We start from the raw sequence: 24,102 nt of genomic DNA, 5'->3' as shown, positions 1-24,102 counted from the left end.
GACAGACTCCCTCATGCGCCACAACCAGGATTCACCCAGCAAGCCCACTAGGGGGTGATGCTCTGTTCATCTGGGCCGTTGCTCTGTTGCTTAGTAACAGAGCTCTTAACGCCTGAGGTGAAGGCCACAGAGCCATCCACAGAACCATCCTCAGTGCCTGGGGCCAACTTGCTCCAATTGAGCCATGGCTGTGGGAGGACAGGAGAAGAGAGAGACAGAAAGAGAGAGAGAGAGAGAGAGAGAGAGAGAGAGAGAAAGAAGTGAGGGGGGAGGGGTGGAGAAGCAGATGGGCACTTCTCCTGTGTGCCCTGACCAGGAATTGAACCTGGGACACCCCCAGGCTGGGCTGACGCTATACCACTGAATGACTGTAACTTTTTATATTCATTTATGTAACATTTAGAAATACATTTGGTGGAAGTTAAAGTAAAAAGCTTCTGACGACTGCAGCTTAAGGAAAAAGCTCTCCCTCAGTTTATAAGAAGTGGGAAGTGGTGGCACCTGGGTGGGTTCAGAGGCTCCAGGAAGTCATGACCAGAGCCCTTGCCTCTTGGTCGCAAGACGGTTGCAGCAGGTCCAGCCATCAAATCCATATTCAAGGCATCACACTAGCTGCACCTGCCCCTTTTCCCAGGAAGGCGAGTTTCATTGGCTAACCATGAGTCTCCGACTAACCCTGGCCATAATGCAACCTGGAAGGGGTTAAGGATGGGGTTGGGGTTGGGGTTGATTTAGAACAAATGTGTCTCATTCCTGGGGATGGGCACATTGTTGGTCTGAACAAAACTGCTGGGGTGAAGGGTCCCATAGTTACTGCCAAACTGGGTGACACCTCTGTCTTGTTGTTTTTCCAATGAGACTTTACTCTCAATATTATTTTGTACTGATTTCAGGTGTTCACGTAGTGGTTACTCTTCTGCCTTTCCCATCTGTCCTGCTCATGGCCTGAGGGTTGGGCGCCAGGTGGTTCCGTTCTCCTGCACCGAATTGTGCTCCCCTATTGCTCTACTCGATGGGTCGGCCCTCTGCTACCCAGGCCCCGCCCACCCGGGCCCCGCCCACCCCGCCTCTCCTCTTCACTTCCTCTGTGCGCAGAGCAGCAGCCTCCTTCCTCCACATGGCCTGCTCGTCTTCCCACTGCCCTTCTGCTTCCCTCCTCTCTGTCTGCCTCTTGCTCCACAGGACACTTGCCCCAGGTCCCTCGTGGCTGCATGGCTGTCCTGCCCTCCCCTCCTCAGGGACCCCTCTCCACGGCTCATCTGCCGCTCTGCCGGAGCCGGCCGCCTCCCAGAGCCCCACAGCCGGGCTCCTCCTGCCCTGCTTCCTGGCTCTCCCACAGCCACATGGTGGGGGGGTGCCTGCGCACCCTCTCCCCAGCTCTTCCCGCCAGGTGCCTGGGCCCACAGCTCAGGTGTGAAGGCCTCCTTTGCCCCTCCCCGCCCCTTTCCTGGCTGCTCTGCCAATGGGCTCCTCCCCACCCCTCCTCCTCCCTGTGTCCCCTTCTCAGTAACCACACCGCAGTTTTGTTCTGATCAGTTGGACCTGTCAGGGTCATCCTGTGTCAGCCAGACTCAGTGTCTCTTCGGTGAGCCGTCAAAATGCTCTGCCTTCTTCCAGCGCATGCATTACCTTCTAACTACATACGTTACCATGGTGATTGTCTAGCCTACCCCCTCCACTGTACCTGATGTTCCCAGTTCCCGACCTCTGAATGAGTGGGTGGCCTTTCCCTCCTGGCACCATCCACAGTGCCCCAGCTGGCTTCTCCTCCCCCATCCTCAGCTGGAAGGATTTGGCGTTTTCTTAGTTGTGAGTTGGATGTCTCACCACTGATTTTTGTTAAAGTGTCTCCTTTAAACATCTGTTTCCCCTCAAACTTGGTTGCTCCCTTTTCTAGACCGTGAACTGGTGTGATCTTCCCTTCACTTCTCACGCCCAGACTCAGTGAACATGTGGACAGCGACCTGGTCTGGGATCACCCTTCGCACCTCGCCAGCAGCTCCATCTCCGCAGAGCCCAGCAGGCTGCGTCAGACACGCTGTCGGGGGAACGCCTCGCTGGTGCGTGTGCCCCGGGGGCTGCTTCTGACCCACTCCCCCGAATCTTTCTTCAGCTCTTCCCGCCATCTTTGTCCCCACAGGGGTGGTGTTTGGCCGAAGGTAGAGTGCTGGGGTCACACCTCAAGGGGCCACGCTTTGCCTACCTGCTTCCTTCCCAAAACTGCTTTTCAAGAGCCGCTCACAGTCAGCTCACAGTTCATTTTGGCAAAGACTGAAGTCAGGACTTGGACATGACCTTCGACCTTAAGGCCACCACGTCCAGGCCTACGGCCTCCCTGGCCATGGGCAACCGCTGCACCACAGGCTCTGACGTGTCCCAGCTCCCAGGCAGCCTGTGCCCGGCTGCACCGCAGGCCCGAGGGCAGCACTGGCAGGAGGCCCCGTGACAGGTGGTGGGGTGTCCCCACGAGAGGTGGCACTGAGCACTTGGGATGTGCTGAGTGCAACTAGAAACTGGATTTTCAATTCCACTTTATTTTAATGAAGTTAAACATGAACCGCACCAGCCACGAGTGGCCACACGTGGCTCCTATACTGGACAGGGTGCTTGAGGGTGGGCAGCAGGGGGACCTGTGGTGACCACATGTGGGTCCTCACTCCCAGAGGGGAAATCGGAGACCCCCCCAGGAGGACAAGGTCCGTGTGGACTGAATTCAGACACCGGGCTGTTGAGGTAAACTCGATAGAACATGAACTGACACAATGGTGGTCAGTGGAGGTGACCCCGCAGGTGGTCAGAGGCGAGCTCTTGGCAGTCTTTGAGGAGCTGCAGGCGGGTCCGCCTCCTGTCAGTGGGTACACGGCTGCAGGGGTGCATGCAGGGGCAAGGCCTGCCCAGGCCCCTGCCCTTTCAGACAGCTGAGGGTCACACCACCCTGTACCCACCGTTCTGTCTCCTCGTATATATTTTTTAAACACTGGCATTGACTGGGCTAAGATTAGAACCCTCTGGGCGGACAGGTTCCAGGCCCTGGGCAGGTGCCCGGACGCCCACCTGGCAGCACAGTGACCCCTGGCGACCTCCCTCCGAGAGGACACAGAGCCAGGGTGCATCGCGTGGTGCAGGTGACAGCAACGCCTCTCAGGGGGTGGGCGGCGGGACACACGGCAGTGATCACGCAGGGCCTCTTTATTGTCATCGGGGCGTGGCCGCAGAGACAGACGACTTCAGGTGGGTTCAAGAGCCGTGGCCGGGAAGTCCGTGAGAGGGAGCAGGTGCGGGCGGGTCAGAACCTGACAAAGGCAGCGTCGATCTGCCGCACGCTGGGCAGCGCCAGCATCACCTTGCGCCGGTACTGCGGGTCCTTCTGCAGGGGGTTCCGCTCCAGGTACACGGTCTCCAGGCGCCGGGCGCCCTGCAGCTCGTCCAGGTCGCTCCAGCTCTCGAGGAGGTTGTCATTCATCTGGGAGGACACACATGCGCACATGCATGTACACACATGTACACACCCATACACGTGCAGACACACGTGCAGATACACATGTGCGCACACATGTTAGAAAAGCCTCCTTTACAACAGAGCAGCCCTATGCCCCCCCCCCCCCCGCCACCCCTGGGTGTGTCCGGGCACCACAGACCGCCACCAGCGCATTCCACATGACTCTTCACTAACAGGACAGCCAAAGACTGTATCTCAGTTTCACTGTAGTTTAAACACTTAGTAAGGAAAAAAAGAAAAATAAATGAAGAAAGGAAAAAATAAGGAAAAGAAATGACACAGAGGAACTTGTGAGACGGAGAGCAAGCACGTCAGGCGTGCGCAGGCTCTGTCCCTCCCTCCTGTGGCCTCCTGTCTACGCTCCGTCCGGGTTCTGAGGGCGGCTCTGCGTGGCCCTTCAACCTAAGGACATTGCCTCTCAGACAGTCTTACAAGCATGTTCTCTTTTTTTTTTTTTAGAGACAGAGAGAGAGTCAGAGAGAGGGATAGACAGGGACAGACAGGCAGGAACAGAGAGAGATGAGAAGCATCAATCATCAGTTTTTCATTGTGACACCTTAGTTGTTCATTGATTGCTTTCTCATATGTGCCTTGACTGTGGGCCTTCAGCAGACTGAGTGACCCCTTGCTCGAGCTTTGCTCAAACCAGATGAACCCGGGCTCAAGCTGGTGACCTCGGGGTCTCGAACCTGGGTCCTCCGCATCCCAGTCCGACGCTCTATCCACTGCACCACCGCCTGGTCAGGCACAAACATGTTCTCAACGTCACCCACAGCCAACCACCCCCGACTAGACTCCGACACCTCAGCTGTGAGGTGTCGGCCGCCTGCCTCCCAGGCTGTTGTGGTCATCAGGTGGTAGAACCGTCCGGACACCAGAGGCAGGCTCTGCCTGTGTCCGCTGTCTGGCGGCCTGAGAAACTGTGTTCCTGTGTCACAGCACCCAGTGCTTCCAGCCTCCACAGTCGCCAGCTGGCCTGCTTCCTGGGCAGCCAGGGTGCCCGGTGTCACTACCTGTCTCAGCAGCCCCCCAATTCAGAAACACCACCTCAGTGTCAGCTGTGCCCCAGACCTTCTGCCAGGCCCCCGGACCCCCTGGGCGCAGGTCTGTCTCTGGTCTGGTCTCTGGGGTTCCCTGGTCTGCCTAGAGCCACGCCCTCCAGCAGCCACACCCCGGGTGATGCGCCACGCCCTCCAGCAGTCTCGCCCTCCAGCAGCCACGCCTCCCTCAGGGCGGCTGCACAGGGGCCTCGGACTCCTGTGGCTCCTGAGGACTCGGAGTTCAACCCAGCACACCTTCACCACCTCAGTCTGGTTCCAGCCTCCCTGACACGCTCTGGTGCCACTTCAGACACTCCCTGAGGCCCAGGGCTATTGATAAGGGGCAAGGGACATTGCCCCCATGAGCCACCTGGTGAAAGGCAGGCAGACAGGGTGCCAGCAGGTCCGCAGCACGGCTGGATGAGGCAGAACCACGCCTTAGCCTCGGTGTGCAGATCCGGTGAGAATGGACGCGCCCAGGACGGCACTCACAGCAACACGGGGCGGGCGGGAGGCCAGGAGCTTGGGGACGAGCAGTGGGCGTGCTCAGAACCCCCCTGGCATCCCGGCACTGACAACAACCGAGCCATCATTTTGCAACCTGTTCCGAGGGATCTCCAGACTCCTGACACCGTCTCTCTTCTGACTGACTCTGAGGAGACTCCAGGGTCACCCCCAAGGAAACCCACTCATTTCCTCCAAGCTGGGGCCTCTGCCACCGGCCTTCTCAGGCCTCAGCCTGTAGACCGAGCTCTCGCTCCCACACACCCCACGCCAGCCAGGACCCCACACGGCGGTGACTTCGCGTCAGTCTGCCCATCAGGTACAGCGAGGACGGAGACCCACATTTCTAACAAGTTCTGGTGACGCCGACACCACAGGCCCAGTGCCCCCACCAGCCCCGTGCACCCCGGCCTCAGCCCACACCCCTCACCCTGTGCGCCCTGTCGCCCACACAGGCCCAGGGCCAGGCCTGCAGCCTCACACCCATAATGATGACCCCCACCCACCCTAGGGGTGCTCGACGTACCCAGAATTCCTGCAGCTCTGTTAGATGGCTGATATTTTCAATCTTCTTGATTCTGTTTGATGCGATGTCCAACATTGTAAGTTTGTTCTAAAATGAGGAAATAAAGTTTGTCTTGGTTACTTCAGGTCCAGTGACTGTGGCCATGCACACAGCTTACAGCGGCAGGCCTGCTGCCCTCACAGGAGCATGCTGATGGGGACGCTGGCACCTGCGGGCAGTGCCCCTGCACCCCGCAGCTTTTTTTTTGTATTTTTCTGAAGCTGGAAATGGGGAGAGACAGTCAGACAGACTCCCGGCATGCACCCGACCGGGATCCACCCGGCACGCCCACCAGAGGGCGATGCTCTGCCCCTCCAGGGTGTCGCTCTGCCATGACCAGAGCCACTCTAGCGCCTGGGGCAGAGGCCAAGGAGCCATCCCCAGCACCCGGGCCATCTTTGCTCCAATGGAGCCTCGGCTGCGGAAGGGGAAGAGAGAGACAGAGAGGAAGGAGGGGGGGGTGGAGAAGCAGATGGGTGCTTCTCCTGTGTGCCCTGGCCGGGAATCGAACCCGGGACTTCCACACGCCAGGCCGATGCTCTACCACTGAGCCAACCGGCCAGGGCCCACCCCGCAGCTCTTGACATCACTGGGATCTATACTGGTTCTGTCAGAGCCGAGCCCTGGGCTGCCAGACAGCTGCCCACAAGGACCAGTGAGACAACAGTCTCAGGAAGGGCAGGGAACCCCTGCCGTACAGCACAGGGAGGCTGCGTGTGACACTACTCAAAGTAGTGTGTCTCTCTTCATCGAGAAACGAGGAGCCCGGGCTGGTCCAGGGGAGCCGGGCACTGAGGGAGGAGGGGCTGGTCCAGGGGAGGAGGGGCACTGAGGGAGGAGGGGCACTGAGGGAGGAGGGGCTGGTCCAGGGGAGGAGGGGCACTGAGGGAGGAGGGGCTGGTCCAGGGGAGGAGGGGTACTGAGGGAGGAGGGGCTGGCCAGCCTGGAACTGACAGCCGAGGGAAGAGCCGCGTGGAACCCCTGCAGAGGACACGGTGCGCTGACCTGTGTTCTGAACGCCCAGCGCACGCTTACTGTCATCAGTAAGCCCAAAAACACTGTATAAGAGCTCAGCTTCACGAGTGGACAAAGCACTCAGAAGCGGTGAGAACAAGTGTCAAAGCTCACACGGCTGAAGTATGATCGAACCAACTGGCAGGCTTTCCTAAAACCGGGGCCCGCTCAGCCCGGCAGCAGGGCCACTCTCTGCTTCGTCCACTGTCTCCGACCACGTCCCTCCTCTCATCTCTCCTGCCCCCCAGATCTGACTCCAAACCCTCCGAGTGCAAGGGAAAGTTAAATGTCCTAATACAATAAAATACCCCTCCACCAGCCAAACGCACGCAGCCAGCAGCTCTGCTGCCTCAGGTGTCTGACCACTTGGGGGCCGGGCCCACCACCTGCGTCCCACCCGCATGGGCTTGGCCAAGTCCCTCTCCAGAGGTCAGAGTGTGGAGCTGCAGTGTGTCCTTAGCCCAGCGTGCCTGCAGCGTCCAGGGGCTTTCAGAGCAAGCAGGGAAAGGGATACATTCACTGCCTCACCTGCCACCACATGCATGTCAGCTGAGTGAGGAGCTAACGTGCAGAAGCAAGCACAGGTGAGCATCGGGCCACTGCTGACAAGGCCCCGGAGGAAACAGCCGTGTGATCAGGACGAATGTGCAAGGCCCCCAACTACCTTAGAGCCACAACTGTATGTGTCCCTTGTACGGAGGCCTGGGAGCCCCACCCTCTCACTGCTCCCGCTGGGCCCACACTTGACTCGCTCCTCGGGGGTGTCCGCGTGGGAGGCAGGACCTGCTGCCCCCACAGGCATGGGTGGGCTCCTCGGCCTGGGCCTCCAGTGAGCACAGCCTGCCTGCTGTTGCCATGGCCGAGCACCAAGGCCTCCTGGGTGGAGCAGGAGCAGGAGCAGGAGCAGGCCGGCAGGGAGGGGGGAGGGAGGGAGTGCACAGGCCTGTCCTCACTAGGGGTGGTGACCTGCAGGAGTGACTGTGGAGCCACTCGTTCTGGGCAGCTGAGACAAGCTGTCCTTGTGGCCCCTGCAGGCCGAGAAGTGCAGTGGCCAGGAGAGGGCAGGAGACGGCCAGCTGCCAAGTCTTCTGGCCCCTGAAGTATGGGCTACCGGGTGTGTACGAGCAGGTACGGGGTGCAGGGTGTGTGGGGGCACAGGAGCAGGTATGGGGCACAGGGTGTATGGGGGGCACAGGGGCTGGTATGGGGTACAGGATGTGTGGGGGCACAGGAGCAGGTATGGGGTACAGGGTGTGTGGGGGCACAGGAGCAGGTATGGGGTACAGGGTGTGTGTGGGCCCAGGAGCAGGTATGGGGTACAGGGTGTGTGTGGGGGCACAGGGGCTGGTATGGGGCACAGGGTGTGTGGGGCACAGGAGCAGGTATGGGGTACAGGGTGTGTGGGGGGCACAGGAGCAGGTATGGGGCACAGGGTGTGTGGGGCACAGGAGCAGGTATGGGGTACAGGGTGTATGGGGGCACAGGAGCAGGTATGGGGTACAGGGTGTGTGGGGCATAGGAGTAGGTATGGGGCACAGGGTGTGTGGGGGCACAGGGGCTGGTATGGGGTACAGGGTGTGTGTGGGCCCAGGAGCAGGTATGGGGTACAGGGTGTGTGGGGGCACAGGGGCTGGTATGGGGCACAGGGTGTGTGGGGGCACAGGAGCTGGTATGGGGTACAGGGTGTGTGTGGGGGCACAGGAGCTGGTATGGGGTACAGGGTGTGTGGGGGCACAGGAGCTGGTATGGGGCACAGGGTGTGTGGGGGCACAGGAGCTGGTATGGGGTACAGGGTGTGTGTGGGGCATAGGAGCAGGTATGGGGTACAGGGTGTGTGGGGGCACAGGGGCTGGTATGGGGTACAGGGTGTGTGGGGGCACAGGGGCTGGTATGGGGCATAGGAGCTGGTATGGGGTACAGGAGCTGGTATGGGGTACAGGGTGTGTGGGGGCACAGGGGCTGGTATGGGGCACAGGAGCAGGTATGGGGTACAGGGTGTGTGTGGGGCACAGGAGCAGGTATGGGGCACAGGGTGTGTGGGGGCACAGGAGCTGGTATGGGGCACAGGGTGTGTGGGGGCCCAGGAGCAGGTATGGGGTACAGGGTGTGTGTGGGGCACAGGAGCAGGTATGGGGTACAGGGTGTGTGGGGGCACAGGGGCTGGTATGGGGTACAGGGTGTGTGTGGGTCACAGGAGCAGGTATGGGGTACAGGGTGTGTGGGGCACAGGGGCTGGTATGGGGCACAGGGTGTACGGGGCACAGGGGCTGGTATGGGGCACAGGGTGTGGGGGGCACAGGGGCTGGTATGGGGCACAGGGTGTACAGAGCACAGGGTGTACGGGGCACAGGGGCTGGTATGGGGCACAGGGTGTGGGGGGCACAGGGGCTGGCACAGGAGAGGATGTACGAGCAGGCAGGGACTGTGTCTTAGACCCGTGCAAACACTCCCAGAGCTGCTGGGCACCGTGCAGTGAGCGCTGTCTCCGCGAGGCCCCGACGCCCGTGCTGAGGGGACACACTGGCTGTGGTGTGACGCGCCTGCTCAGAGCTCACTCGGGGCCCGGAACGTCCTGGTGAGGACGGCCCCTTGTCTGCAGGACTGGATGTCTCCACAGAAGCCTCCAGGGCGGTGTCCACTGAAGAACAGCCCTGGAGGCCAGGGTGCTGCTGGCCCCCGCCGGTCGCTCCGCCCCGTGCCCGCCCCCAGAGTGCTCTGGCCCCCGCCCCCAGAGTGCTGCTGGCCCCCCGCCGGCCGCCCAGCCCTGTGCCCGCCCCCAGAGTGCTCTGGCCCCCGCCCCCAGAGTGCTGCTGGCCCCCCGCCGGCCGCTCAGCCCTGTGCCCGCCCCCGGACGGACCAGAGGACGCCTTACGTTGTTCTCCAGGCCTTCGATGACCTCGATGCCGTTGTGGCTCAGGTAGAGCTCCCGCAGGTTGACCAGGCTCTGCAGGCCCTCCATCTTGGTCAGCCGGTTGCTCTGGGAGGGGCAGTGTGTGGGGTGCGAGACAAAACAGCTTTTAGAAAAGAGGTTCCTCTCGTTGGAGAATCTGGACAGTTGGGCATTCCACTGAAAACGGGCCAGAATGGGGCTTATGCAGAGAAAAAAAAGGTCAACATTTCCAGTCTGTTGTCCAGGGCTACAATTCATGCATGAGGGCCAAAAGCTTTTGTGCAAAAATCTTACTGTTTTTGGGTGCGCTTGGGGAAGATCTACCTCAATTAGTAATTCAACAGTCAAAATCACTGAATATTTTAAAGTAGATTCTCACTTCCTTCAAGATATCTTGTAACTCAAATTAGAGTATAAGGCTCTACCTCGCCAGGCCCTGCAGTCAGACCACCCACCACACCCGCCTGCAGGGTCTGATTCCACTCACTGGCTCCTGACAAAAAGGAGCGTAAGCCTGGCAGTACTCAGCTGCTAAGAGTCCCCATGTGGACAGAAGGAATCGCGTGTAACCACTGAGCAGGACGCGTTAGGAGCATTGTGACAAACTTATCCTTCTAGAGACATCCCTTCGCCTAAGAACCACCTGGGACTTTCACCAGGAAAAGGAACGTGGCCCTAAACGAGGAGATGCCCATCTGACGTGGGTGTGCACACGGCTGCGTGTACATGTGACCTCGACCGCTTCGGCTGCTCGTGATGACATGCCCCCACGGGCAGGAGCGGCAGCTCTGGCTCAGCCAGGCCGAGAAGGCCCTGCGGGGGCTGGGGGGGCCACACCATGAAGCTGGGGCCGCACCTGCCTGGGGGGGCCTGACCACCATGACCTCATGGGCCGTACCTGCCTGGGGGGGCCACACCCTGAAGCTGGGGCCGTACCTGCCTGGGGGGGCCACGCCATGACCTCAGGGGCCGTACCTGCCTGGGGGGGCCACACCCTGAAGCTGGGGCCGCACCTGACTGGGGGGGGCCACACCATGAAGCTGGGGCCGTACCTGCCTGGGGGGCCACACCATGACCTCAGGGGCCGTACCTGCCTGGGGGGGCCACACTATGAAGCTGGGGGGCCGTACCTGCCTGGGGGGGCCGCACCTGCCTGGGGGGGCCACACCCTGAAGCTGGGGCCGCACCTGCCTCGGGGGGGGGGCCACACCATGAAGCTGGGGCCGTACCTGCCTGGGGGGGCCACACCATGACCTCAGGGGCCGTACCTGCCTGGGGGGGCCACACTATGAAGCTGGGGGGCCGTACCTGCCTGGGGGGCCACACCATGAAGCGGGGGGGGGGGCGTACCTGCCTGGGGGGCCACACCATGAAGCAGGGGGGGGGCGTACCTGCCTGGGGGGCCACACCATGAAGCTGGGGGGGGGGCGTACCTGCCTGGGGGGCCACACCATGAAGCAGGGGGGGGCGTACCTGCCTGGGGGGCCACACCATGAAGCTGGGGGGGGGCATACCTGCATACTGAGGACTGTCAGGTTGGAGAGTGCGTCCAGGTTCTGAAGTTTAGTGATCTTGTTTTTCCCCAAAAACAAACTCTCCAAGCTGGTTAATGTGTCGATATTCTCGATGGCCTGTGGAAAGGACAGGGGGGCAGTGGGTGTGGCGTGGCCACCTGCTCCCCAGGGCAGGAGACCATGCTCTCTGGACTTGGCCTCGGGCAGGTTACTGTCCCACTCTGGACACTTTCCAGTGACATCTCACTTGAAAGTACAGAAGGAAAAAAACTGAGACAGGTGGAGGGTCTGAGGCCTTGTCTCGGGCTCACTGCCAACCTCCAGGGTTCTGGGGACAATTTAAAAACCCAGGGATGAGGTTTGTCAAGTCCTCCCAGCTCGAGCTGACATCGTTCTGTTAGTCTGTGTGGGTCTGCTACAGTGCATGCCCAAGAGCCTCGGTCTCCCCAGAAGCAAGCAGCCCAGGCGGGACCCCGGCTGTGCCCTCCTCGTCCCCACAGCCCGGCTCGTCCTCCCGCTCTGGTCCTGACTGCTGCGTCTGGGCACAGCTGGTGGCTGAGTGAATGTGCACTGACCACAGTGCTGTTCCACCCTCAGCACCCACAGCCCTTGCGGAACAAGCTGTTAACCTCCCAGCAGATGGGAAGTGCCCAGAGTAAGCGCATGCTCACACGGTGGGGACCCCAGCACGGGCACAGGGTGAGCTCGTATGCCCACCCCAGCAGGACCTGGCTGGGGGTCTGTGAGGATGGAGGTCGATGGGGAGGGCACCCTTCACTGTGGTGACTTGTGATGAGCCACCATGCCCCTGGAACATGCAGACACTTGAGAGAACACGACACCTGGCTGTTCTCTAGTTCCAAGTGTGCTTTCTTGTCTGCGGCCACATGACCACTAACAGTGTCACGAGGGGGCCTCGTCAAAACCACCTCTTTGGTTTGTGTCCTGCCCAGGTCTCAAGGACCAAGCCAACTAACCCCTGTCTGCTGCAAACTTCCAAAGCCACAAGAGTGCCACTTCCCACGTGGCTGGAAGGGAAGAGTGCTCAGGGACACCTGAGTGGCCCATGGCCTCACCTCTGTCCTGACTGCCTCTTCTTTGCTGGCTGTCCCTGTCCCTAACCCTGCCATGTCTCCTCTGCAGTCCCGCCCAGGGTCCCTTGTCCAGCTCTTCCCAGGGCTGGTGGGTCAGCTGGGGAAGGACCGCCAGCTTCTCTGGGAACTAGACTGCTCTCCCAGCCCTTCTCTCCATGGCACTACGCTCCCGGCAGGCGGCAGGGTCTCACGCAGCCCAGCTTCCCGTGGCTGGTGGAGGTCGGCTGCTGTCGGCCTCTGCTTGTCACACGCTCATGTCAGGCAGGGTGGCCAGAAACACAACCACCGGTGCACTCGCAAAGCATCTGGGGACGATCCGTCTGCCTCCAGCAGTGTGGCCGGAGGGTGTGCTGAGTTTGGCTCACAGCTGGGACGGAGCTCACGTGACACCCGCCTGCCCCGAGGCTGGTCCACGCCCCTGGACACACGGGCGCACTGACGGCCTGACCCACAGAGCGTGGGAGCCGCGAGTCCGCACCTACCCGGATGCGGTTGGAGCCCAGCTCCAGCATCTGCAGCTGATGCAAGGTGCTCAGATTCTCGATTTTACTGATTTTGTTGTTGACCAAGAAGAGCTTCTTCAGCTGTGTCAACTTGTCAACGCCTTCGATGCTTCTCAGTAGATTAAAAGAAATATCTAGAATCCTGGAACAAGCAAAACAATTCATTTTTTTTTTTTTTTTGGTTTTTTTTTTTTTGTATTTTTCTGAAGCTGGAAACGGGGAGAGACAGTCAGACAGACTTCCGCATGCGCCCGACTGGGATCCACCCGGCACGCCCACAAGGGGCGACGCTCTGCCCACCAGGTCGGGGCTCTGCCACGACCAGAGCCACTCTAGCGCCTGGGGCAGAGGCCAAGGAGCCATCCCCAGCGCCCGGGCCATCTTTGCTCCAATGGAGCCTTGGCTGCGGGAGGGGAAGAGAGAGACAGAGAGGAAGGAGGGGGTGGGGGTGGAGAAGCAAATGGGCGCTTCTCCTATGTGCCCTGGCCGGGAATCGAACCTGGGTCCCCCGCACGCCAGGCCGACGCTCTACCGCTGAGCCAATCGGCCAGAGCCAAAACAATTCATTTTTTAAACGAGCAACTCAGACTGTAACTGCCTCGGGGGCATCCCCACCGCACTGTGCCACGGGCAGGTTCACAGTCCCGAGGGCCCAGCCAGCAGCCGCCACCCAGAGGCTAATCTGCAGGCCGGGACGGACAAGCCTCTGCACCTAGGGAGCCGGGGCAGGGCAGGACCCGATGGCAGAGGTGGCCTCTCCAGGGCACAGGCTGTTGTTCTAGGGACACCAGCCAGCCCCTTGGTCGTCCCTGGGCCTTGGGACTCACTCCAGCTCTGTCAGCGAGTCCAGATTCTCGATCCTCTTGATCTGGTTGTCATAGAGGTCCAGCTCTCGGAGGGTGTGCAGCTCCTCCAGGTTCTCGATGCACTTGATCAGGTTCTGACGGAGGCACAGAGTCTGGGGGGAGGAAAAGGACACTTGACCTGGGCAACAGGCGGGGTCACGAGGGGCCAGCTGCCTACGGGAATGTGGGCAAGCTGGGCGGTTGGCGGGGGAGCTGGCTGTCATTCTCCTGCTGTTTTCTGGAAAGGGCTGACGTGGGGAAGAAGGCTGACCCCACAGGGAGGCTGCAGCCAGGTCCCGCACTGAGCGGATGTGGTGAGGCCTTGGTCAGTTTCCTGGCAGAGTGAGCCCTTGGGCTCAATCTTGAAAAACAAATTGAACTCAGGGGAGTAGGACCGTCCAGTCTGGTGTGTGCTTAGCAGTGGCCAGGCCCTGACCTGACGCTCCACGGGCAGCCGGGGGTCTGAGTCGCGGCCCCCACACTGCTCTGCAAACCTGTCCCGCTCAGGTCCAAGGTGCCCGACGGGCTCCTGATGCAGGCCTGCCCCTCCCGTGGGGCTCTGATGACTCAGCGAGTCTCAGTTACGAGCTAATCTATAATCTATAATCTATAATCTATGTCCTGTGTTAGGACGACTCTGGACGGTCACAGAATCACCTCACGTAAAAGGACAGACCTCCGCTCACCTTCACTTTCTTCAGAACCTCAAATCCTTCAATCTTTCCGATGCGGAAGTGATTCAAGTCAACATCCTGAAACAGAGAGAGCTCGAGCTAGCTGCAGGAGCGTAGGAGGCCTGCTTCCCACGGCCGGAGCCAAAACAGAGCTGCCAGGTATAGAGGGGGGGCAGGGTATAGAGGGGGGGCAGGGTATAGAGGGGGGGCAGGGTATAGAGGGGGGGCAGGGTATAGAGGGGGGGCAGGGTATAGGGGGGGCAGGGTATAGAGGGGGGGCAGGGTATAGAGGGGGGCAGGGTATAGAGGGGGGCAGGGTATAGAGGGGGGCAGGGTATAGAGGGGGGCAGGGTATAGAGGGGGGGCAGGGTATAGAGGGGGGGCAGGGTATAGAGGGGGGGCAGGGTATAGGGGGGGCAGGGTATAAAGGGGGGGCAGGGTATAGAGGGGGGGCAGGGTATAGAGGGGGGCAGGGTATAGAGGGAGGGCCGGGTATAGAGGGGGGGCAGGGTATAGAGGGGGCAGGGTATAGAGGGGGGGCAGGGTATAGAGGGGGGGCAGGGTATAGAGGGGGGGCAGGGTATAGAGGGGGGGCAGGGTGAGGAGAACCGCTGAGCCAGTGTCACAGGGGAGGTGGCGCAGACAGGTGACAGTGACACCGAGGTGAACTTCAAGATGCTCATGGGTTTAGCTATGATCTATTATCATTTTATGTAAAACCAACCCTCTAGGTGAGCAGCATCTAAAACCTTCCCCGAGCACTGACAAGCTGTGAGGAGAGGCGCTGCCCACGTCACCGCCACAGCCCCACGCTGGCTGTTCCGCAGAGGAGGCCTCCCCTCCCGGCAGGTCTCCACACGCCCTGCATTCTCACTGCTTTTCAGATGGGATGTTAGAGTCTCACATTTACAAGTAATCGCTGGACTCAAGTCATTTATAAGTCAAAGGCATTTCATCTGCCACACAGTTAAACAGAAGTGGGATTTCAATCACTGCTGTTAAAAACGAGAACCCAAGGCCTCTGATCTAACCAAGGCAGGCTCAGATGTACGTCCTCCTCTGAGCAACCCCTTACCACCTGGCCCTTTCATAAAGGATAACCTGGTGGTCAGAGTGGCCCGCCACCACGCCCGAGGCTGGGCCGCGCAGGCAGCCTCACCTCTGCGTCTCGGTCCAGGTTGATGGTCTCCATGTCCACAGGCAGCTCTTGCTCTGAGAAAATGAGAGGAAAAAAGAGCCCGTTCAGAGCCCCCGTTCGTAGGAGGCAGCAGCCCAGCCCTGGCGATGAGCTGGCCTGCAGGCTCAGAGAGGGGAGTCCAATGCAGAAGGGACACCAACAGGTGACATCTGGAGGACCGGTGACAGGGAAGGCTAATTAACACCCTGCTCCAACAGTGCTCACCCTTCAAGCCCTCGGGGCTTCCTGAGTGCAGCTACTGGCAAAGGTCTCCAAAGACACCGTGGTCTGAGGCTGTCGGACAAAGGAGCGTGAGTGAGGCTGCTGGCCGTCCACTTCTGGGGACCACGCCCAGAGCTGCAGAACTGGCAGCGGCTCACGCTCCCGTGTGTGGCAATGAATCAGGCCATTTGACTACAGACCGCGCTGGGCATACCAGATGTTCTGGGAAGTGCTTTCAATTGCTTTTGAAAGTGACCCTACACTTTCTGAAACACTATAAACACTTCTCTGCAAAGACCAAATGGAAGGAAGCTGGGCTCAGCAGACAGGATCAGACTGCAGAATACCTCAAACGCACTCTCGACCCTAGCGGAGGACCTCCGCCCCCCAGGCCAGGTCTCAGACTCCTGGCACATCCGACCAAGGGGGGCTGCAAGGACCCCTCTCGCTGAGGAGTGCACAGCCTTGAACTAGCAGCCCCCTCTCCTCATGTCATCTGACCCCATTTCAGCATTTGTGTTTAAAAGAGTTAAACTCTTTTTTTTTTTTTTTTTTTTTTTTACAGAGACAGAGAGAGAGTCAGAGAGAGGGATAGATAGGGACAGACGGACAGAAAGAGAGAGAGATGAGAAGCATCAATCATTAGTTTTTCGTTGCGTATTACAACACCCTAGTCGTTCATTGATTGCTTTCTCATATGTGCCCTGACTGCAGGCCTTCAGCAGACCGAGTAACCCCTTGCCCGAGCCAGCGACCTTGGGTCCAAACTGGTGAGCTTTTTGCTCAAACCAGATGAGCCCGCGCTCAAGCCGGCGACCTCGGGGTCCCGAACTTGGGTCCTCAGCATCCCAGTCCGACGCTCTATCCACTGCGCCACCGCCTGGTCAGGCTAAAAGAGTTAAACTCTTAAAAAGAGTAACAATAGTTCCTTGACTTCACCAACTGTCTTATGATTTCTTCTCCCATTGAGTGAGTTCTGCTCGAATTAGGGCCCAAGGGCCACATACTGAGGGGGCAGCACTTCTCCCGCAGGTGTCTGCTGGGGCTGGGTGGCCTGACAGCACGTCTCCGGCCCGTTTCCCGTGCACTGGTCACTGCCGCCTGGCCTGGCTCCCACTGCAGCTTCTTCCCCACAACAAGCTGAGTGCAGCACCCAGCCTGCCGACCGTCGGCAGCCCACACGCCCGTCCGCCGGGCCCTGGACAGGAGGCCGCAGGGGGCGCACCTGACGACAGAGCCCCAGCTCAGTCAGCAAGTACTGGCCCCACACGAGTGGATTCACTTCCCAGTCTTCTCACTCTGCCTTCTCCATCCAGGACGGTCTACGGTGGCTGGACAAAGTGAACGCTCACCCACGCACCTTACCCGCGGCTCTATGGGAGATCACCAATCTAAGAATCACGTAAAATAAGTTGGGCGAAACCAAGAGAGGGTCCCAAGTTACCTGTCCCCTCCAAGGCAGCCTAAGTTCGACATCAGGGCCCAGGAAGCCGAGACGGGGCTGTGCCTGGGAGGCGTGGCACACCGGCCACTCATGTCCAAACCAGGACGCTTCAGTCCAAGGGGCACCACAGGCAGTCACACTGGGCCAGCACTGGAAACGGGCTGTCCCGGGCTCCTCAGGACACGTGACCACGCGGCTTAATGGGGTCTGTCTGTAATCCATCCAGCACCGGACAGGCCCCAGAAAGGTCAGCTTAACCTCTGACACAGGGGTCCCCAAACTTTTTACACAGAGGGCCAGTTCACTGTCCCTCAGACCGTTGGAGGGCCGCCACATACAGTGCTCCTCTCATTGACCACCAATGAAAGAGGTGGCCCTTCCGGAAGTGCGGTGGGGGGCCGGATAAATGGCCTCAGGGGGCTGCATGTGGCCAGCGGGCCGTAGTTTGGGGACGCCTGCCCAGCCAGAACACCTCTCTGAATATACGATGCACTGACTGACCACACCTTCTGGTGTCCCAGGGAAAATAAGTAAAAGGGAACAGTGACTGTTTGAAATCGTTTTATTTGAACTTAAGATTTAAATACAGGTATGAGCAAGTCCTGGTTTCTCTAAGGACTTACAAAAATGAGTATTTCCAGAACGTCTGATCAGCAGTCTGGGTTTAGACAATGGGGCTCAAATCCAGCTGTGCCCCTTTGGCGCCGTGTGCCCTTGACGGGCGAGTCATGGCGAACCTGTGCTTATGAGCCAGGGGGAGGAAGCCCATGACAGGGCTCCATCAACTCCCCAGCCCAGCACAAACAGCAGGTGGTCGTGTGTGAGGACAGGCAATGACCCCACCTGTCTGGCTCTCTGGGCCTCAGACAGCAACGAAAGCTTTCCTGTCACTGCCGTGTGCTTATCCTACCCACGTCACCTGCAGAATATCGACTCCACAGTTCTGAGATGTGACTGGTGCTTTTATGGTAATCTCCTTTGCCTTAAAATTATGTTGCTATAGTTACCAGTCACAATCACAGGCACAAAGAGGATAATGCTGCTTTAAAAATTTGTTTTGGCTTTTATAAATTTGTTGTTTTTATTACTAGAAGGGTAACGTATGATCACTATCTTAAATGTCCTTACATGGTACCCAAATCTAGAAACACAGGAGGTACAAGACCGTCAACAAGTTGCTGTTCAAAAACAATGTCAACAGCTGGTGTGTTTTCTCTCTTCAGTGGGTACAACTGCATATCATTAATATTCTGTAAATAAAAACAAGATCTTAACATGCATACTGTTTGGAAATTTGCTTTTTCCAACTAATAATACATCTTGGACATCTTTCCGTCTGTTCATATGGTTTCTACTCTCACTCTTTTCAATATAAACTGGTTTTCTAAGCAACAGGTGACTGGGCTGAGATGATGGCTGGGGAGCCGAGGAACCCACCTGCCACCAAATTCACTTTGTTGTTCTTGTTATCCACGAAAGCAACCGGAGGCCACGGGGACACTGCCCACATGAGGTGACTTTCCCAACACACAGGCCACTACGACGTCCAGCCCCAGGCTATAGACGTGGTGAGGAGAAACTCAGAAATGACCCCTCCGAGATGTTAAACGTGCTACTCTGAGAGCAGCCTGTATTGCTACGGCAGGAGTGATCCTTAATGTTGACCGCAAGGGTCTCCTTCTGAACATACGGTTAATGAAATGTTCTGGTTTTGTTTCAGGCGACACACTAGGACCAAGGCTATTATCCGAGTTTGTCTTCAGTGGAATTAGAGAAGCACAGCCTGCCCGCGAGTGACCTCTGCTTCCAGCCTGCCGAGGGCTCCCGGGCTGCCCCGCAGACCACACCCAGCACAGCGGTCCTCCCCGGACGACACTCACCGCACTCTGGGAAGCGGGGGACAGATGGCGTGTGACACTGCCCATGCCCACCCCCGTCGTGGTCAAGGTTCCTAACTGGGCCGGTACCTGGTGGGTCCTCTCCCCCCCGCTCCTCTCCGTCCTTCAGGCTCTGCGTGCTGAGGTCCGCTGCCAGGCTGCTGCTCGGCTTCTTCGCCTCTTCATCGCCCGAGTCTTCAGACTCCACCCGCCTGTCAACTGAACCCACACAGATCCGTGAGAACCCCGTCCACGTCAGGTTCTCGCCGCAGCACACGTGACAGACCGACACGAGCTGTACATCAGAATGACTTCATCTACATTTAACTTGGTCCGATGACCATCTGAGTGTCTCCCAGGTGCCAGGCCCCATCTGACCATCTGAGTGTCTCCCAGGTGCCAGGCCCCATCTGACCATCTGAGTGTCTCCCAGGTGCCAGGCCCCATCTGACCATCTGAGTGTCTCCCAGGTGCCAGGCCCCATCTGACCATCTGAGTGTCTCCCAGGTGCCAGGCCCCATCTGGGCGTGGTCAGGCAGGGGCAGGGAGGCCGTGTGGGCGTGAAGGTGAGCATCGCACGGTTCCTGCCTCAAGGAGCTCCTGCAGAGTCGCCAGGTTTTCTGAAAGCCCTGGGCTGTTGTGCTAAGTGCGCTGACGCTGACACGCGGTGGAGCCTGTATATCCGCACATAGGGGACACTCTGACCCTTCCGCCACATACCTTCATGCACGCTCCACTATCCATTTGGCCAAGAAAACCAGCCCAGTTCACAGGCCCACGTTCTGAAAGAAATCAAGACTAACTCAAATCAGACTGTGGGCGAGAAGCTCTAATGAAAAAGAGAAGACAGCCAATAGTGCCAACTGCCCCACGTGAAGGTCACGGGCGCTAACCACGAGGACATGGTGACTCCGGCCAGCTCAAATCTTTGGACAGCTGGTAAATAAATACTTTTTTTTTTTTTTTGTATTTTTCTGAAGCTGGAAACGGGGAGAGACAGTCAGACAGACTCCCGCATGCGCCCGACCGGGATCCACCCGGCACGCCCACCAGGGGTGACGCTCTGCCCACCAGGGGGCGATGCTCTGCCCATCTGGGGCGTTGCTCTGTTGCAACCAGAGCCATTCTAGTGCCTGGGGCAGAGGCCAAGGAGCCATCCCCAGCGCCCGGGCTATCCTTGCTCCAATGGAGCCTCGGCTGCGGGAGGGGAAGAGAGAGACAGAGAGGAAGGAGGGGGTGGGGGTGGAGAAGCAAATGGGCGCTTCCCCTATGTGCCCTGGCCGGGAATCGAACCCGGATCCCCCGCACGCCAGGCCGATGCTCTACCGCTGAGCCAACCGGCCAGGGCCTTAAATACTTTTTGAATTAATAAATAAGACAATGATTAGATGTGGCAGACTGGTAAAAATTCACTGGTAAAACTGTCAAATCGCGTTCCTTTCTCCGAACTCCTCATGACCTCTTTTGGAAGTCTGTCTCGAAGTCCCGAAGCACCAACACCACACTTGGAATTACAACCACAATGAGAGACTTTTTACTCCTGATCCCGGCTTCACTACAGGGGGGAAGACAGTCTGTTTCATCTCGTATCCCCCACTGGCCTAGTGAAGAAGCACCCAGGAAAGGACTGCTGGACAAAACACGTCCTCATAAATGCCACCTCCACGCCTCCAGATCCGCTCCTCTTCCCTGCCCCCAGCAACTGCCTCAGCAGCTACGCATCACCTGTGGCCGGGGCTCCTGCCAGGCCTCCTAAATGGTCTCTCAGTCCTGTCTGACCCTGTCTAATCTACTCTCCACTGCCAGAGAACCTGATCTGATTCTAAAGTCCAAGTCTAATCTCTGACTCCAAAAACTTCTGGAATGCCAACAGCTCTTCCCGAGTCTGCATCTAACCCCGAGTAGCCCAGTTCAGCAAGTGACTTCCTTTTCCAAACCCCAGCCTCCAGAACTGCAGACGGGAGCCCGTATAGCAACCAGATCTCAAAGTTGCTCACAATTAAATCAGAAAAAGCACAAAAACTGTCAGTTTTTAATAAATAAAAGTATACATTTAACTAATAATAGGTATCCCCTGCTTCCTGAAAATTCACTTTATACTACATAATTTTTTAAAAAAGAAAGACATCAATACCTGCTTCCACTAATGAAAGAACTCCAAAGAGGATTTTCTCTTTTATGTAAAAAAGTGAAAAACAAAAGTAGCGTCTGCTTGTTTTGCAGCGAGCCCTAAGAGAGGAAGCACCAACTCCAGCCAGCCAGAGCGGCACCAGCCAGCTCCGTCCCCAGGGCGACACCCAGCCTCCAGCATCAAGCTGCCATCCTGTCTGCACATGTGCGAAGCCTCCATGTCTGCACATCCATCAGCAAGACGTCTCCTGAGATAACTGCTTCTCCACTTGATGCCACTTTGGCTTTGGAAGGTTTCAGAGGAGCAGTCCACTCTCGGACAGCGAGGAAAGACAGTGCCCCCAGGCACCGGCACCCTGCGGTCAAGGCTAAGGGACAGCAAGCGCCACAGTGCAGGCTCAGCCCTGGGTGGGAAGCGCTTAGCTAATGAATGGCGGCCAACATGAAGCCTGGGACTCTATCTTGAGAACTGCAGGGTCTGGGGCACCGGACAGAGGATCAGCGTGTCAGGAGACTTTGGGGCATTGGGGACAATGGGCTGGCTGAAGGTACTGGCAGTGGGAATGGAAGAGGTTTGAAAATTGGAAGATCTTAAGGAAGGAGAAGTGTCAGAACTTGATGAGTTGGATGGGCTGGGGCAGGAGAGAGAAAAACGCTGGGTTTTGTGTTTGCCATTTACCAAGCCATGGAAATGGCTGGGGTGGGGGTAGGAGTGGGGAGATGGACAAGGAAAAAGGGGGCTAGGAAGAGGCATCGCCTCGCTTAAAAAGATCCAAGGGTCTCAAAGTCCAAGACCCTCCAAGAACCCCCTCCCCAGACCTCTCTGGCACTCTGCACCCTCCACTAAAACGACTGTCACCCTTGGTCAAACTCTCCTCCCAACAGGCCATGCTCTTTCACACCCTTTGCCTTTGACTGTGCGGTTTCCTTTGCCAGAAGTGACTTCTGATCTTTCCCTTCCTCTATCTCCAACCTGGCTGAACCTTTAAGGGTCAACGAGGAGCTGGCTGGCTTTGGCGGTGCGTCCCTCACTCCCAAACATGCCGGCTCTCTCCCGCCACCTGCCCGGCGCTGACACGCGCGACAGTGGCTGCTCTTCCGAGCGCTGTGCACCCCGTGAGACAGCACCTGGGGCCCCTCGGGTCTAACCGAGCGCCAACTGGCGGGCAGGCGTGTGTGCACGTGTGTGCAGAACCGCAGGCACTGGTGTGCACGCCATAGGTGTGTTGTGCATGTGTGTCCAGCTCCGCAGGCACCGGTGTGCACGCCATAGGTATGTTGTGTACGTGTGTCCAGCACCACAGGCACGTGTGTGCACGTGTGTCCAGCACCGCAGGCACAGGTCTGCACGCCATAAGTATGTTGTGCACGTGTGTCCAGCACCGCAGGCACGGGTGTGCACGCCATAGGTGTGTTGTGCATGTGTGTCCAGCTCCGCAGGCACCGGTGTGCACGTGTGTCCAGCTCCGCAGGCACAGGTCTGCACGCCATAAGTATGTTGTGCACGTGTGTCCAGCTCCGCAGGCACAGGTCTGCACGCCATAGGTATGTTGTGTACGTGTGTCCAGCACCGCAGGCACGTGTGTGCACGTGTGTCCAGCTCCGCAGGCACAGGTCTGCACGCCATAAGTATGTTGTGCACGTGTGTCCAGCACCGCAGGCACGGGTGTGCACGCCATAGGTGTGTTGTGCATGTGTGTCCAGCTCCGCAGGCACCGGTGTGCACGCCATAGGTATGTTGTGTACGTGTGTCCAGCACCGCAGGCACGTGTGTGCACGTGTGTCCAGCACCGCAGGCACTGGTCTGCACGCCATTGTTGTCAACAAAGTGGAGGAGCCTCACGGAAGGTCAGTGTTCAGTGGGGTTAACTTTGCAAACGGGCCCCGGGGTTCACAACACTCTCTCGGTCGCTCGTCCCCCGTCCCCACGACTCATCGCTGCCTCCAGTACCCTCAGCCACGGCCGCCCCGTTGGCCCGTTCACTGCCCGGGGACCGAGCCCGCGGGTCAGGCCAGGTTCCGGGCGAGGCTCCTACCGGCTGGCGGACGTCCGGGCTGCGGGACCGCCGCGCGGTCAGCATCTCCACGGGCCCGACTGGCGTCGCCGCTCCCCGCTCCGCCCGGGGTCCGCGCCTTTCGAGCCACCGCTGCCCCAGTCCCTCCGAGCCGGCTGGCAAGCTGTCAGGTGCCGCGGCCGGCCGCCCCATGTCTCTCAGACAAGGCTGGTGCGGGCTGCCCCTCTCCGCCCTCCAACCCCCGTCCGCCGGCCCCTTCGGCTGCCGCCCCGCAGGGGTACTCACCCTCCATCATCTCCTGCGACTGTTGCTCGCCCGAGCCTCGCTCCGCCGCCATGTTGGCTGCTCTTTCCCTTTCCGGAATCTGTCGCCTCAGACCCCTAAGCCAATCAGGGCTCCCAGTTCACAGCAGCCCAGCCAATGGAATCCCAATGAAAGAGGGGGGCTGAACCTTGACGCGCCTGCGTGGCCCCAGCCCCTCATGGGAGTTGTAGTCCACCCCCCTCCCGAGGGCTCCCGCTTCACCTCCCCCGGGCAGGTAATTTAAGAACGTCCGGAGGCGTCACGAGGCGAGGAGCCGGGAAGAGGGCAGGGACTGGCGGGGTGCAGGCACGGAGCCGTGGCTGTAGGCGAATGGAGAGGAAAACCTGGGAGATGAGCTGGCTCGTAGCGGATCTCTACGTGGGGCCGCAAAGTGCGGACCTTCGGGCCTCATCGGCCGCGTCTGCACAATGGACCGACTCAGTCCCAGCGTTGCTGCGCGGATTTAGCCCATGCAAAGGGGCCGCCTCCACTTAACTCCCAGAGCAGGTGCTGGGAGACCCGGTCAGCACCCCGGACGCCGACCTAGCCCATGGCAGACGCTGCAGCTCTTGTGGACTCGGCCCTGCGGGCGCGCCTGCCCCGTGAGGTAGCCGCTCCCGCAGCTCCCACCTCCCGGGCGAGACAGCCGAAAGGCGAACTCCACGCTGCTCACCCGTCTCCATTCTGAAACCGGGGAGGAGCCAGTGTTGGCCGGACCGTGCTGGCGGAGGCGCCGTTCTTTTTGGCTCCTCGGAGGCGCCGTAGGAGACCAATGCGTCCTTAGCAACCGTT

General features: G+C 59.0%; 1 protein-coding gene across 2 annotated transcripts; it reads right to left on the bottom strand.

The window, feature by feature from the left end:
• Positions 1–2,514: 2,514 nt before the first annotated feature.
• On the bottom strand, positions 2,515–23,402 carry PPP1R7 (protein phosphatase 1 regulatory subunit 7). Of its 2 annotated transcripts, none has more exons than XM_066345812.1 (10): positions 23,293–23,402; positions 18,953–19,081; positions 15,302–15,354; positions 14,155–14,220; positions 13,451–13,581; positions 12,603–12,765; positions 11,027–11,143; positions 9,495–9,689; positions 5,570–5,656; positions 2,515–3,463 (listed from the first exon to the last, which is right to left on the bottom strand). In XM_066345812.1, the coding sequence occupies exons 1-10, from the start codon at positions 23,342–23,344 to the stop codon at positions 3,287–3,289; spliced, it is 1,170 nt and encodes a 389-aa protein (XP_066201909.1). In that variant the 5' UTR covers positions 23,345–23,402; the 3' UTR covers positions 2,515–3,286. The 2 variants fall into 2 exon arrangements, with proteins under 2 accessions (XP_066201909.1, XP_066201910.1); XM_066345813.1 differs by having other exon boundaries at positions 9,495–9,599.
• Between the last annotated feature and the right edge of the window lie 700 nt (positions 23,403–24,102).

Source organism: Saccopteryx leptura, chromosome 7, assembly GCF_036850995.1.
Source record: "Saccopteryx leptura isolate mSacLep1 chromosome 7, mSacLep1_pri_phased_curated, whole genome shotgun sequence".
NCBI classification, from domain to species: Eukaryota; Metazoa; Chordata; class Mammalia; order Chiroptera; family Emballonuridae; genus Saccopteryx; species Saccopteryx leptura.
The sequence above is the reverse complement of the archived record's forward strand: the minus strand, read 5'-3'. Positions and strand labels throughout refer to the sequence as shown.